This window comes from Pinus tabuliformis, chromosome X (genome assembly GCF_031772625.1).
Source record: "Pinus tabuliformis cultivar Carrire ecotype Pingquan chromosome X, CPIR1, whole genome shotgun sequence".
In the NCBI taxonomy this organism is placed as follows: Eukaryota; Viridiplantae; Streptophyta; class Pinopsida; order Pinales; family Pinaceae; genus Pinus; species Pinus tabuliformis.
In genome coordinates this window covers 63,969,421-63,986,193 of record NC_142308.1, presented here as the reverse complement: position 1 = coordinate 63,986,193, position 16,773 = coordinate 63,969,421, and the positions used below count along the sequence as shown (strand labels likewise).

The window sequence follows — 16,773 nt, the reverse complement described above, 5'->3', positions numbered from 1 at the left end:
AGTCTCATGTGTGCAGATTGAAGTGAGTGTTATATAGTCTTAAGCAAGAACCTTGTGCTTGGTACACTAGGATCGATAGCTACCTCACCAGTTTGGGCTTCACCAAAATTGAAGTGGATGTAAACCTATATCATATATTGGTAGAAGATAAATTGCTCATTATTGTCTTATATGTTGATGTTTTTATTTTAACCAGTGTTGAGGAGTTGATAGGGAGTTTGAAATGAAGGAAATGGGTCTCATGCATCACTTCCTTAGGTTGGAAGTATGGCAAGGTGATGGGGAACTATTTGTCTCTCAATGCAAGTATGAAAATGAGATACTATAGATATTCCGCATGGAGAGTTGCAAACCCATGGAGACACCTCTAGCGACCAATTGGAGGAAGGAGGATGCCACTTCAAGTGAGGAAGTGGATGCTAGCATTTATCGACAGCTAGTGGGTTCACTGATGTACCTTGTGAATACACGACCAAATATGTGTTATGTAGTTAACTAGCTGAGCCAAGCTACGGTTAGGCCAACCAAATTATTTTGGAGGGAATCTAAGCATGTTCTACAATACCTCAGAGGAACTACCTAATTTGGACTATGGTACAAATGGACGGAGCGAGTGAAGCTATGTGGCTTCACAAAGACAGATTGGGTGGGGAGTCCATCAAATTGAAAGAGTATATTAGGTGGAATTTTCAATGTTGGGTTCGCAACAATTTCCTAGTACAATAGGAAGCAAAGATATGTCGCGCTCAACTCGATAGAAGTATAATACATGGTTGCAAGTCAAGCAACATGTGAGGTGATCTGGATGAGAAAGATACTTGTTGGATTGTTTGGTCAGATGATGGATCCAAATGTGATCTATTGTGATAATCAGAGTTGCATCAAGCTCTTTGAGAATCCTATTTTTCACGATCGATCCAAGCATATAGATATCCAATATCACCATTTATGGGACTATGTGCAGAGGTAGATGATGATGTTGTAGTACATTCTGACAGAGGAACAAGATGTTGACATTTTGAAAAAGGTCTTGTAAAGAGGGAAGTTCGAGTTCCACAGGTACATGATAGGGGTGGTTGATAATCCCTTTCTCGCTGAGATGGAGTGTTGAAAAAAAAAGAAATAAATTCTCAATTTTATTTTGCCTTGATTAAAATGAGAAAATTCAAAATTCCACATCAACGGACAACTTGGATGATGTTAACTGGTGTGACATGACTTGTGCCACCTAGTTTACTCAGTAAATTCAAGTTGGGTGAGTTAGAGTTCAATTCAACATGTGTGACAGAGTCAATCTTCCCATCATGTGATTGAAGACAATACATGTGTTGGCCAAGCTTTTCGTGGGCTGTGTAAGGACCAATCCACAGGGATTGAAACTTAGTGTGTTTGCCTTTGTCCTCATGGGATTTGTCCCAATTCAAGGCTAAGTCACCCACACTAAAGCTATTATTCCCTGTAGAATTTATATCAAACCATCTCTTGATATTACTCTGATGGAGTGAAAACTTTTCTTTTGCTTTCAACCTTTCTTCCTGGAGCTTGTGAAACATGTCTGTCCTACGTTGAACTAAAAGACCTGGATTGCCTTGGGATTCTTGGGACAATTGGAGAGTAGGCAAGTAGATGTTCGGCAAGAGGATGGATTCTTTTCTGTACACCAGGAAGTAAGGGGAGGTGTTCAGAGAAGGTTTAGGTGTGACTCGGTCAACCCATAAGGCATTCACCAAAGTGGAGTGCCAGTTTCGCTGCTTAGAGAATATGGTCTTTTTGATGATATGGATGAGGTTCTTATTTGTGGATTCAACAAGACCATTCCCCTATGGATAATAGTTAGTAGAATGTTTCAAGATAATACCATTTTGCAATTCAAAATCATAAAGTTTTAACGATGAAAAATATGTTGCGTTGTAAAAACAAGTGACGTAGGAACGCCGAACCTGGAGATGATATTCTGCTGCAGAAAGATGATGACTTCCTGATCATTCACTTGTTTTAGCAAAACTGCCTATGTCCACCACGTGAAAAGTCCTTTGCTCATACAATGAGGGGGTATATATAACCAAGGGTGATGCTTGCCCCTTGTGACTCTTTGACTACCCTCATGACTGTTCAACTTCAAATGACTTTTCAACTGACATGACTCTTCGTATTCATGTGTGTCCATTGGAATTCCACATTACAATACATTTGATTTACAATATACATGGCCCATAATAGTGATGTGGCCTTTGAATAGTCATGACATGACTTGACATGACACTTGCTAACATGGACTAGGTTGATGATGTGGCAATATCAAGCCACTGTTGCTGTTGAGTGATAGATGTGTTCTTGGATATGCTTTCTCTTTTCCTCCACATAGCTTGATGATGTTGGGTCTTCAATGATCTTTGGTCTTGATAGGTAGTTGCATACACATGTTCCTTTTTCTCGATATTTATAGGTTCCTTTGTCTGTCTAGCTGCAAGTGAGTCTTCAGGCATGTTTCCTCCTTCTTCTCCTCCTTTACCATCTCGCCATGATTTGACATTGTACCTATTCCTGCAATTCACTCATGACGGGACGACGTTAATCTGAATACTCCCTATTCTAAGATGATGCATTGCTATCCATGAACTGAGCCTGGGACAATTGACAGTCTGGGAAAGAGGGTGATTTGAGAGTTTTATCTAAGGTAAATGGTTACAAAAAATCCTGGAAGCTTCCAAAAATGGAGGCTTTAGGATTCTCTTTATTTTTCCTGAATTTCTAGAATCAACGCAGGTACAAGGAAGGAAACCTGTAGGTGATCAATGCTGGCCACAATGGACAAAAATGTAGGTGAACATTGTCCAACAAGAGGCCATGGTGCATTGGTCATAAAACTGGCTAAGATGATGTAGTTCAGGGCAGAAATTGTGGGGAACGAGAGAGTCATGCATAGGGATTTGTGCAATGATGATGTAAAGGGGGAATAGGATGTGGATGATCCCATTAAGAGGTTGATTTTATCAGATGAGACAAACTAGCCTATAATAGAGTGCCCCCTAAAGCACAAATTCAGAGATGATGACTGATGACAGAGGTGCTTTCCCTTGTGACAATCAAGAAAAACTGACGAGCTTGTCTTTTGTTACAATACATTTACATCATGACATATTTGTTGCTAAGGAAGGCATACCCATACTCAACACATAAGCTAACATTACATGTATATTGATCAAAAGACATGTCCAATGATGACTTATGGTGGACCCATGACTATCAATATGATCATAGCCATCATACATAGTGATCTTTGTATAATCCTTAAATCGCAACCCGGATGGCGGAAACTACATCCGGGGTCTTCTATCTCGTTCACACAACTAACCAATGTATGAGTCTAACTATGTGAATCAATGAACTGGAGTCCAACATGGTAGACACCATCTGATTACCACCCAATGATGTAAGCCATTAACAGACGTGAGAGAAACCACCGATGATGTTAATGGCTCTTAAGGTACTCAAGTACAATCCATATGGTGTGAATAAATGTGTTGATGTTGAACACAACACAAAATATTTTGGTTAAAGGCCAATGATGTAAACTTGTCGCTGATAGAAAGGGCACTTACCATTGATGTATGCAAGCACCAAGGTACCGATGGGTGTTTCTAAGTCAACTTCCTGAATAATGTGTTGATGTCGATAGGAAGCGACCCATCGCAGGAGGGCCTTGATGCATCCTCATCAATGACAATAAACGAGTATCAAGATTGAGACAAAATGATGCTGATATGGCACTAGATCAGGAAAGGAAAGCATAGAATGAAGGCTTAAGAGTATTGTAACAGATATCAACTGAATGACTTCTCTTGAACACAACAACGACACCAAAATGGAGTTGGAAGCATTGACCCAAAACCAGAATGGAGGTTCTGTGAAGGTATGATGAACCGAAAGAGAATCATATTACCTAACCCAACAACCATGGAGATGAAGTGGAAGAGTGTCGTGTTCAAGAGTGACTTGCTACCATTAACAAATGGAAAACCTTATTTTCCCAATTTCCCCAACCATACTGGTCAGTACCTCTTTATTTTTTAACAAGTTTGAGGAGGATAACATATGCTTGATCTGTAAGTCCATCCTTCGGATGAATCCCTTAGAGTATATTTAATGCACCCCGAGAAGGAGTGGTTTGGCCTCATCATGATCGACGAGTCCATTGCTATTTAATGTTTTAACGAGTCTAGTGAAGGTAAAACTCGACTTCTTTTTCATGTTTAGAGAGTTGAAAAGAGGCGAAAAAGAAAACTCCAGATGTCCCTTTTTGTAGGTAGTCCCTTAGGTCCGAAAAGTTAGAAAACAATACCCAAGAGAACCTCTTAGCCATGTTCGACTAAGGTATTCCTTTTTTGTAGATAGTCTATCTCAGTTTGGAAAAGGGTTAAACTTATACTAAGTAGACGTCTTTTCATTTACTTTTACGAGTTTGAAAAGACAAGTGCTCGACAAATTTTTCATGTTTTGGGAGTTTGAAAAGAGCCGAAAGAGGACTCCAAGGGGGTTCCTTTTTCGTGGGTTTAAAGAGCCTGAAAAAGAGATAAAAGTATACTCTTTGGTCAAAATCATCTGTGTAAAGCACAAAAAAATCCGTTAAGAGCTCTTGACGTGCTCAGAACAACACATAAATGATTAAACATACCAGTTTCATAGTAAAAATGAATCATTACTAGGTCAAAAAATTAAATATGAACAAAACAATGAATAATATGACCATATATACTCAAAATGACTCCATTTTTACCATTTCACATTTACCTTTAATAGTGAGAGTTTTGAGCACTTTTTCCCTTGATATTCTACAATTGATTGTGGCCAATCTAGTAGACAATTTCGAGTACCATTGCTTCTAGGTAGGAGATAAAACCTTTCTCTTTCTTTCAATTGTTCCATTATGTGATTTTAGGCAATTTTTTGAGTTTTTGAGGGCTTTGGGGTTACAAAATTTCTCCCTAGGACCAACGCAGGCCCAGAGGGTCAAAAAGTGCATTGCATCCAGGAAGTCATGCACTACAGGTAGAGGTGCAACACTCGGGTTTGCTCTTATGGGGTGCGTTGGGCACAAATGTAAAGTTTCTTTATCAGTTTTCCCTCAAAATTTGATAAGTTTTTTGCATGAAAAATATCGTAACGAATCTCTTGTTGATGTTTCAGGGGTTCATTAGCACAAAATAGCTTTCATATGGAGAGAAAGAGAACATGAAGAACTAGATTTAAATGTAGCAAATGATCCTGCTACCCTCTAGGAATTAAAGAATTGTGGATTCCTAAAATTCTTCTGGATTCCTGGTATGAGTCAACAAATAGAGTTGTTGAAATACCTTGTTCGTTCATAGCATGTTTAGGCACCAGCATTCAGGTTTGGGGAACATTTACTCGAGATAAAGGTAGAAGATATCTACTTTCTGACAAGACTGTCTATGAGGGGTGCCCCATATCTCTCCTAAGTGGGAGAAGTGGTGGGGAGACAATGAAAGATTATATCACCACCTATTGTATACTCCAATCCCAACCAACAAAGGATGGAAATATCAATATAAAAGATTTAACTCAGTTACCTTTGAGAATGATCCTATTCATTATTACAAGATTGGCAGGCAACTCCACATTGTATGTGGCAAGAAGATCATATATGCAATATGGATTGGAGTTTCTAGAGCCAACACTCTTCAACTGGAGCGAGGGAATTCTGGTCAACATGAAAGAACAACTGACTAAGGAAAAAGAAGGAAAAATAAAGAACTTTGGATATTTTGAGATCTTAGTTTCTTTTTCATTAGAATGGATTCCATTACTTCAGCCTCAACATATCATACTCGAGCCTATCGTTTTGAGGGTGCCACAGATGAGGAGGTGGATTGATCACATGTATCGACATGCAGGGCAGTCGGTGATCAACTTCTCACCGACCTTATTTGGGTGGATGCACAAACAATTTATCATGATTAACGACTATCCTTATGCAGGCATGGATTTCCATGAAGACCCTAAGCTTGTGCTTCCTGAGGATGAGGAATGGGGTGCTTCAGGTAAGAAATTTTGACCTTTTAAGTTTTACATTTTTATTTTATTTTATTTATTTTTATTTTTATTTTTATTTTATTTATTTATTTTTTAATTTTAATTTGTTTAATTTTAATTTAATTTAATTTTAATTTTATTTATTATTATTATTATTTTATTTATTTATTTATTTTTGATGTTTCCAAGACTAAAATATTGATGTTTCATGCAAATGTGGGGCCAGTTCGACCTATTGGTGCTTCAAATATCTGTCGTGTAGAGGAACGACAATAGGAGGTGGCAGTAGAACCAACACTGGTCGTTGTAGTGGGACGTGATATGCTATGAGATCCAGATGTATCAGAGGTCCTATTAGAGGTAGATCACCTCATGGAAGGGTTGACACATGAAATTGATGATACTGTAGTAGATCATCTTCCATTGTGACTCCAATGATACACCATAGGAGTGCCTGGTCATATCAGTTGACTATTGCGCAAAATGGCTTGTGCAGTGCCATTCTATCATGAGCATGATTGATTATGTCTACTTGGATCCTGCATGTAGTTTTTTATTTGGGCGATGTATGCCATATGTGTCTCCGTCACAAATTTTGTAAAACCAAACTTGTATATATATATATATATTCAATTTTTTTTGGGTTTCTATTGTATTTTCAATATGATGTGATGTGAATTGAAAATTAATTGCATTCGTTGTAGATGTCTATCTAAAACATGATTAGCTAGGCATATGTCAATGTATTTGGATTTCTAGAAATGTGTTCATATTGTATGAAATCGAAATGTCTTTCTAGAAGGCATACTCTTAAAACCATGCGTAAGATAGTGGGACTTCTAATTGAATAGACACCAACAAGTTGTAGTATTACGAGTTGTGAGTCAAGTCTGACAACTAAATGACGAATACCATGTGTAATAGCATTAGATAGTAGCTCGACCACTGCACTATACTCAGCGATATCGTTGGAGAAAAGATAGCCCATGCCGCGGAAGATAGATTCAGAGTACTATGACTGGCACCATCATCATAATCGATGTAGGTTTCAAGAGATATCGACATCTGCAAAACAAATGTAAAAGGGAATCAACAGAAACTGTGTGAAAATATGAAAAGACACACTACAAACACACTAAATAGACCTATAGACAATATGTACACAGTAAAAACTACACTTTAGATCAAGCATATTATTTTTTGAGTTATAGGCCATTTCTAGGCTGCACCAAGGGAACTCCATCAAGATCTACTAACTCGTAGGCCCCTTTTGCAAGGAATCACTTGGCAATGTATGGACCTAACCACATGGGTTGAAACTTCCCTGGACCTAATTTATCAGACTCTTGGTCATATAACAGGACAAGGTATCCTTTCGAGAAGACACGCGGCTTGAAACTCTTGTCATACTGCGCCATGATGCATCTTTTATGAGCTTCGTTAGCTATAGTAGAATCGCGCCGTATTTAATCTAAATGAGTCAAATTTAAAAGAGGCTCCTCCTTTATGGAAGTGGCAGGAAGAATTTCAATAACTAATTTCAATGATGTAATCTCGCATTCAATGGGGAGAATAAATTCCAAACTATATACCCACTAAAAGAGTGTGAATCTAGTAGTCATTCTGACTAAGGTTCGGTATGCCCACAAAGCAACATAAATGAGAAAATGCCAGTCTGATTTATGTACCCCTACCATACGTTGAACCATTGTCTTAAGAACTTTGTTGACGACCTCAACTTGTTCGTTAGCCTAAAGATAGTAGGGAGTGGAACTTTCATGGGAAAGTCCTAGGTTAGCAGTTAGTTCGGTCATCATATGGTTCCAGATTTATTTATTTTATTTGTTTGAAAAGAAGTATGAAACTGTTTCACCGATTTTTTTTAAATGTAGGCACCACCTCAACCCACTTAGTAAAGTAGTCAACAACGACAATAATATAACCATGCCCCCCAACTGAGTGAGGGTCACATGTCATGAAGTCGATACCCCATTTCATAAGGTGACCAACAACGATAACAGGATGCAACAGAGCAGGTGGAGCGTGGGTCTTAAGATAATATATCGAGAATGCAGTCTCAAAATTTGGTAGGCCAATTATAACCAACACGTAATTTTTTTTTGGGTGGTAGCATAACTAGATAAATGTCTGCTACATCCTCCCGAGTGGCATTCATTTAAGACTTTATTAGACTCCTCAAGTTTGAGGCACCTTCGTAAGATCATATTGATATCACGATGGTAAAGGATGTCACTAATAATAATGTAATTTCGGGCTTAGTAATGAATATGTCATTTCTCTAAGTGAGAGGTATTAGACCAGAAAGTCTAGGTCTGGAGATAAATAAGGAGATATCCATACCACGGGTCATATGACGAGATCAGAAACAATGACTCATTGAGAATAGAATCCCCAGATGTAGATTCTGAATAAAAGAAAGAGATATCTCACATTAGTTCTGTGGAAACTAGGGATTTCTTTGATTTGGATTTGATGAATTCTAGGTCTAATTCTTGTACGATAACAATCTATTTCGAGTAATTTTGCCCCCAACAATTGACATGAAAAAATGAATTTCATAGGGTTGCAATCTGAAATGACCATAGTCTTTCGAAGTAGGATGTAATGGCGAAATCTGTGGACGGCTTGAATGGTCGCCAAAGCCAACTGTTCTATGTGGGAATATTAAATCTCAGTATCATTGAGATTCTGACTTAGATAGTAAATGGGATGTTCGGTTCCTAAATCATCTTCTTGGACCAATACCATTTCTATAGTAGAAATGGCAGTAGAAAGATACACTGAAGTAATCGTGCTAACAATCAGGGGGATATAAAAGAGATGCTCGAATCCAGACATCTTTCAGGGCATCAAACGCTTTCTGAGCTGCGTCATCCCAATGGAAGGGAACCCCTTTTTTCAGTAAGTGAGTGAATCCTTTGGTCAATTCAATGTAGTTGGGGACAAAACTTCATAGGAAGTTAGCTTTCCCTTGAAGTCGTTGAAGTTAAACTAATGAAGAAGGTGGAGGAAAATCAACAATTGCCTGTACTTTCAATGGATCTATATGAATTCCTTGTTTCGAAATAATGAAACCTAAGAGTCGACCAGAACTAACACAAAACACACATTTGTGTGGGTTAAGGCGAATATTATAATGTCTACAACGAAGGAAAATAGATCGAAGATGCATCGGGTGATCAGTGCGATGTTTTGAGTGAGTAGGGAGGTCATCCAAATATGGTTGAATGATATGTTTGATATCATGAAAAGCGTAATCCATGACTCATTGAAACGTGGCCCCAACATTCTTCAAACCAAACGAGAGTTGCCTATAGGTGAAAGTGCTTCACGAACAAATAAAAGTAGTTTTAAATTGGTCTGCAAGGAGAATGTTGATTTGATTATAGCCTCAAAATCCATCCATAAATGAATAAATTTCGCAGCCAGTGCAGCCATCAACAATCTGGTCAATAAATAGGGTGGGATAATTGTCCTTCAAACATGCATGATTCACATCCTGATAATCGACACACACTCGAATGATGGTCTATTTCTTCATGGCAGGGACTACATTCGACACCCAATCAGTTAAATAAACGAAGTATATGAAACCAACTCGAAGAATATTTTCAACTTTAGCCTTAATACCAACAACCTTCTTGGGATGGACCGGATGGAGGCACTTCCGACTTGGTTTGGCATCAAGATACATCTCAATTTCATGTACAACTATATTTGGGTCGATACTTGGCATCTCCTCATATGTCTAGGCAAAGACATCTCGAAACTCATGAAAAATGGCTTAATATGTTTTCATTTAGGATGTAGAACAAGATGCTCCAATGTGTATATTTTACACTACACCTGGATTGATCCACAAAAGAACCTTTTTAATATCGAAATCATGAATGGACATGAAATTCGTAAAAAGTTCGACAAAATCGGTAGATGCCAGCTGAGAAGACATATTAATTCTAGTCATGGTCAATAATTCCAATGTGGATTGCCACATGAAATTCACGGGTAAGTTAAAAGAACTAGGTGAAGGAGTTTGTACAGGAGGTGGAGGAAGGAGAAGAGGATGGGTTGTATAAAGGAAAAGCCCCTCCAAATGAGTAGAAGGATGAGGCTATTCTTGTGGAATCTCCTCGATACTCACAAGTCCAGGTGGAAGTGGTTCACTGTCGGGGTCAAGATATATAGTAGGCAGATCTGTCTAAGACAACAAAATAGAAGATGGAACACCTGAAGTAATAGGAAACAATGATTGAGGCTCCTCACGTTCAATCACCTTAGGAAATAAAGTTTCTGACTCATGAAGGTAAGATATTATAACCTCAAGGAACAAAGTCTCAAGTAATTTGGTATTAGCTATGTCAATTTCACCGACAAGAGTAGATGTAATCTTGGGCTCGGTACTCAAGGGGGCATATGATTCTAGTTGATCAGATTTAGGAGGAGGACCAGAAGTAGAGTTTCCTGATTCGGTAGTTTGTGTTCATTTATGCTTTTAACGACGACTAGGAGTAGCCTATGGTGGAAGAGGAGGCTTATTATACATTCTACGTGACCGACAGAGTGGGAGATCTTGTTGTTCCACGTTGGATATTAAATTTTGTTAACACAAAAAGAACTAAATAAAAAAGAGGATAATTTAGGCATAAAGGATTACCAAGCAATCATGAACTATAATATACACCTTGGAGAACCAAGGACTTAACGTATGAAAGCCAATCTCCTTGAATGTTGTGTTCGGTATATCGCGGTTTATAAGGCGAAAAAATTAGTTACCTATGGATGGATAGGAACCTATTGGGGACTACGAAAATATACGTGACAATACATGGGAGTGTAGTCCATAATAGTGTTGTCTAATGAGTAACTGTTCCATGAGAGCGTTCCTATATACTTTACGTGCATGGAGCACCACCAATATACCCGAAGGTACATGGAGTATGGTCCTATACACTCATATGTGTGGAATGGGATTTCACCCTCGGGATGCAAAGCTGGCAAACAATGACAAATCATATGTTTAACGACTTCGCAACACGTCTCTAGCCTAGACGTCTATGTGTTTGCATTAATGTTACAAATGCTCCTTAAGTTGATTCAGTAAATTTTAAGTTGATCTTGAATTAAGTTTCAGTTTTATGGCTCACCACGAATTCCCCTGAATTCCCTAAAATGCAAATCTAGCATGAGGAAACATAATATTTCTCTTCAATGAAAATCTAGCTAAGGAAGGGAAGAAACAAACAATATACAACATAGAAAATGCAACAAACAAGATGATTAATTAAATTCCCTTTTCATGTAACTGTTCCTAAATAAATATGGATGCAAAACCCTAAATGTCGATGTAAGATTTTTTCTCTTTGCCACACTTAATTTTCAAAATGAAGAAAACTAAAATGCAAGTGTTTAATCACCGATTCAAATGCACTTTTCAAAATGAGGACTAAAACAACAATTCATCCAAGCGATAAATGATCAAACGAAACAAGTTTGCAAGCGACCTAATGATAAGAACAAAGAAAAATCAAAACCAATTCTTATCAAGGCAATCAAACACAAATGCAAACCAAATGGAGGCTCTAGAGAGACCATAATACTCTCATGACTCAGGGAAGGTCAACTGGAAGTAGGTTGATCAAATCAAAATTGAGCAAACAAGGAAAGTTTTGTGCAGGAACATGGGTCAATGCAGGTACAGAAGAGGCACCAGTGCTCTGCAATGCAAGCATAGAGAGGGCCCAGGTGAGGTTCAATGCAAGCACAAAGAAGGCCCAAGTGAGGTGTAACACTGTGTTGGCAGAGCAAAGGGTGCGTTGGTCTTGGGAGAGAGGATTCCAACACAAAATTTTTAAACAAGAATCAATGCAATCACTTCATAGGTATGTTCTTGGTTGATTAAAGCAACAAATGTCTATGATAGAGGTAAATAAACATAATGGACAAAGAAACCACCAAGGGAATACTTTGTTCCCCATCAGAGTTTCTAATTTGTTATACAGGATTTATGATTGCGGACATAAATATCTCCCCTAGATTTGATGGCTAACCTAGAACAAAAAAATGACAAAGGAACCAATTTTTTCCTTAAAGTAAGTAGACGAGGGGAAGAAGACTACTTGGAATCTGTCGTATGTTTCGATTCTTCTTTGGATTTAATGCTCCAACCCTAGCTCCAATTGCCAAAATTAGAACCTGCATAACTAGACAACACAAGCCAAGAAACTACAAGATATATGTAGCATCATCTATTTACTTCATTGAACAGATCGACAAGGTATTGAAATATGAAATAACAACATCACATATAGGAAAACAAGATAAATCTTTGTATTGATATAAATGGAGTGAGTTACAACCATAAATAGGTGTCAATCTTGTAGAAGAGCTCCTCCAAGTTGTTGACTTGTCCTTCCTTTGTCACAAAGTGTACCTATAATCACCCCAAATGCATGAAAACCTAACTCCCTTCACAACAACATAAGGGTAGGGTCACTCTCCAAAAGTCAACCTGTTGCATATGGAAGGTTGTAAATATATAAATGAGTGGGGTAAGTTGGGAGTTCTTATCATTTTACCAATCTTGGGATTGAGATCCACTCTTGATGGTAGGATGAGATCTCAGGATAAGGGATGGAAAATTTAAGGTAAGATAGGATAGGATTCGAGATTTTTATCTGAGGTAAATGGTTACAATAGATCCTAGAAGCTTATGGAAATGGAGGCTTTGGGATTCTTTCTCTTTTTCCCGAATTTCTAGAACCAACACAGGTGCAAGGAAGGCAACCTATAGGTGATGAACGCAGGCCATAGTGGAGCAACTTATAGGTGAACATTGTCTAGCAAGAGGCCACAGTGCGTTGGTCCTAAAACTGGCTCAGATGATGTAGTTCAGGGCAGAAACTGTGGGGAATGAGATAGTCATGCATAGGGATTTGTGAAATGATGATGCAAAGGGGGAATAGGATGTGAATGATCCCATTAGAAGGCTGATTGATCAGATGAGACAAAATAGCATATAACAATTCCCACTAATCAAAGGATGTAATTTAATTGCGTGACCCCTTGCTCATCTGAAGCTTAACGAAGGGGACATGCACACAATTGGCAATTTTCTCCAAAGAAACTTTGCTAACGTGGCAACTCAGAACGATTTTGGGGCCCTCAAATCAAAATCAAGTTCCACCTAAACCCCCTCTACATTCTGCCTATTTGTGAATTGGGTGGTTTAGCATGGCTTCACACTGTCAAATTATAGTGATTCACGAGATTTGGTGAGGACACCTATTTCTCTAGACATTGAATCTCAATATATGGCATCAATGAAAAGAAACACATTTTCCAAGGACTTGGCGATATAGAATGTTGGATGGAGTTGACTATTGATTCAATGAACATTGACAACAATATTGATAAATCAAATGGCAGGAAAAAAACATTGTATGTTTTATCGCGAGCAATTGAGATTAATCCAAACTCTGTAGCTGTATGGATAGTGTACCTCCATATTTTCTACAGAAAGGAGAAAGTGATAGGAAAAAATGATATGTTTCATCATGTGGTGCAACACAATAAAGGTTCATATGAACTTTGGCTTCTCTTTATAAATAGCCGGCTCCAAATGGATCAGAGATTGGAAGCTTACAACTCTGCAATTACGACATTATGCCAGAATGTAGGTGGTGATGAAAATCATGTTAAATCATCCAGTCCATTTGTCCTGGACATTGTTTTGCAGATGCTTAATTATCTTTCTATGTCAGGCAACACGCATAAAGCCATGACATGGATTGATGAACTCCTTTACTGTTCATCCGAAAATTATGGCAAAGGGCAGTCAGACTTTATCAGCATCTCCACTGTATTGCCATATTTGAGAAAGAAGGATGTTTGTGTACTTATGGTCTGTTGTACGTATTTCAGAGTATATGGAAAGCTTCCTAAAGCTATTTTGGGGTGGCTTGAATTTGAACAGGAATTACCTTTTGATGTTGACTGGCAGGATTGTCAACTTTCAGAAGCATCTAGAGATAGTTCCATGAAATTGATGGACTTTGCAGTTTCTAGTCTCAGTGAATGTTGTTTTCATGATTCTCTCGAGTTGTGGAAGAATGATAAGGATGCTCTTTTAGCAGTGTATGCATTGGTTGTTAACCATGTTAAATTTGTGTCAGCATTTGAAGGATTGACCAGTGCACGCGACCTCTGTTGCCATTATAGGAAGCTCTACCCTACCTGTGTTGAACTTGTTCCTGTCTATTCTTGCATTGAATCACACTGTGGAGGTGACACAACAAGCATCAGTGTCTTTCAAGAATCATTATTTAACTGGCCAGACAACAAACCTGGTATCCAGCGACTTTGGAATCTGTTTGTCCATTATGCTTTAGATTCAAAAGGTGTTGATTTTGCAAAGGATTTAAGTAACCAATGGTTTTGTTATATGGACCAAAAAAAAAATGCTAGACAACATTATTTCCTTAAAGGGCGCAGGTTATCATATGTTCTATCCTTCAGAGCATGCAGAGGATAAGCAAGGAGTGGATGAATCCAAGGACAGGAGGAAAGGGGCTCATCATTTTTTTGGAAATAACATACGTGGATCATAAATGTTAGTATCGGGAATAGATCTTTGACCTATTAAATATTGAATACATAAATTGTTGAATAATGATGCTAAAGAAGCTCAGACTTTTGCAGACCAAGCACTGAAGGTAGCTTCAGATGACAGAGATGTCAAGCATTGCATTAGAGAATATGCAGCACTAGTTGTCTTGGGTTCTCCTGAAGGTCTTGAAACAATAAAGAATGGTTTTGATACCAGGATGCTGCAAGTACTTGATAAGTGCTTCCAAGAATCTCAATTATTTCCTGTTGCTAAGCCATTATCACGAGCTTTCTCTGAGAAGATCAAGAAGCCAAAAATTCACCTTTTTATTGACAATCTCTTAGGTCCTATTCCTCTAGATTCTTCACTCTTGAACTCAGTTATAGAGACTTGGTATGGGCCATCTCTTCTACCCAAAAAGTTTGGTGCGTTGAAGGATTTAGTAGATTTTGTTGAAGGTCTTTTGGAACTTGCACCTGCTAATCTTAACTTGGTTCTCTCCATATCTAGGTTGATAGGTCAAAGGTACAATTCCCAGAGCATGTCTTCCATGGTTGTTGTTCTTTGGGCAAGTTCACTTTTGATCAACTGTATATTTCAGTCCTTTCCTATAGCCCCTGAAGACACCTGGATAGAAGTAGGAAATTTTCTAGAGCTTCTAGATATTGACATTATCCTTGAAGAGTTTTACCAGAAAGCTTTGTCTATCCATCCTTTCTCTGTTACTTTGTGGCATTCATTCTTTAACTTCCGTCAGCATACTGACAATTTAGGAGGAGTTGTGGAAGCTGCAAAGCAGCGGGGTATTGTTATTGATTAAATGTAATTCTTCAAGTTCAACTGAAATAGTACAGGTTTTCTTAGTGCACCTCATTCCTGAAATCAGAGGGGGTGTGTAGAAGTGAAGATTGCTTCCAATGATTTTGCTGAGATTGAATTGACATATTGGTTGAAGCCTCTTGACCTGGGAGTGGATAAAATATCATCTTTACATTTTATTCCTTTGGGACATTGAGTGAAGAAAACAGGTTGGTAAGAAGGTTGTATAATTTGTTTTATATGGGAATGGAGATGTCATGTTTCATCATCACTATTCTAGATTGCTTGTCAATCTAACTACTAGAACAAAAACAATTTGTAAGGCAATTTTCATTATCGCTTTTTTTTTCTAGATATGATTATGATGGTGCTTCTGAGATTCTTTTAAGAAATATGTAGTCTCGGGAATGTCAGGAATAATATTGAACTCTACAACAGGAAGGAAATCTGCAGAAAGCGAGATATGGAATGTAGAGAAGAAATATAAGTTTACCAAGGAAACTATTATTCCATTTCTTACAGTCGATTTTATTGTGGGATCAAATATTTTGATGAAGGAAGTAAGGAGGTCAACAATTCAAAAGTTGGAATCAATATTGGATGCTTTAGGTCCTCAGTTGTTGGTTCTAGAGGGTTGGGTTGCTTGTGAAGGTTACATCTATAGATGAAATGGATTATGAATATGGTCTAGAAATTGGAGAAAAACTCTTTGAAGTGAACTCAATGCCTAATGGGGAGTAGATGCTTACAGATAACTATGAAAGCATTGCTTCAGTGAACATATTCAATACCAATCAAGTGCATAAATGCTTCATTTCTAGGATACTAGCATTTGTAATTAGAAGTTTTTCCCCATTATGTGGGCATCCAAATTAGCATATCCCAAATTCCATGGCATAGTTAATTCAAACAGAAGATTATTTTCGGATCCATAAGAAACAAGAACAATTAATCAAAAGATCAATTGAAGATTGAGACTATTCCATATAGGTGACAACAAGAACCAACATTTCCAGACACAATATCAGCAAAGAGGGATCAAATTGATCATATCCATGCATGAAATCAACAAAAGGTTGAGCTTTCCAAGGAAAATCAAGATTTCTAACAGTCCAACAAACTAGTTCCAAGCCTTAAGACAATTGTATTGACATTCATCCATCATGCAACAAATTATGAAGAAGCAACTCCAACATTTCCATATTCTTTCTAGCTTGTTCGAGATTATAATTGTTTTAGTTTATTATTTGATTTTGTTTCCATAGAGTTTGTAA

The 16,773-nt window shown here is 37.9% G+C and overlaps 1 protein-coding gene across 1 annotated transcript; it reads left to right on the top strand.

Annotated features, from left to right (window-relative positions):
- The first annotated feature begins 13,441 nt into the window (after positions 1-13,441).
- LOC149138338 (uncharacterized) lies at positions 13,442-15,553 on the top strand. Its single transcript, XM_089450337.1, has 2 exons — positions 13,442-14,495; positions 14,773-15,553. The coding sequence occupies exons 1-2, from the start codon at positions 13,442-13,444 to the stop codon at positions 15,498-15,500; spliced, it is 1,782 nt and encodes a 593-aa protein (XP_089306463.1). The 3' UTR covers positions 15,501-15,553.
- Positions 15,554-16,773: the final 1,220 nt, after the last annotated feature.

Excerpts from the sequence above, each read along its gene's own strand:
- LOC149138338 (XM_089450337.1), top strand. The coding sequence starts at position 13,442 with ATGGAGTTGACTATTGATTCAATGAACATTGACAACAATATTGATAAA. Across the intron at positions 14,496-14,772 it reads TGATTTTGCAAAGGATTTAA|ACCAAGCACTGAAGGTAGCT; the intron begins GTAACCAATGGT and ends AGACTTTTGCAG.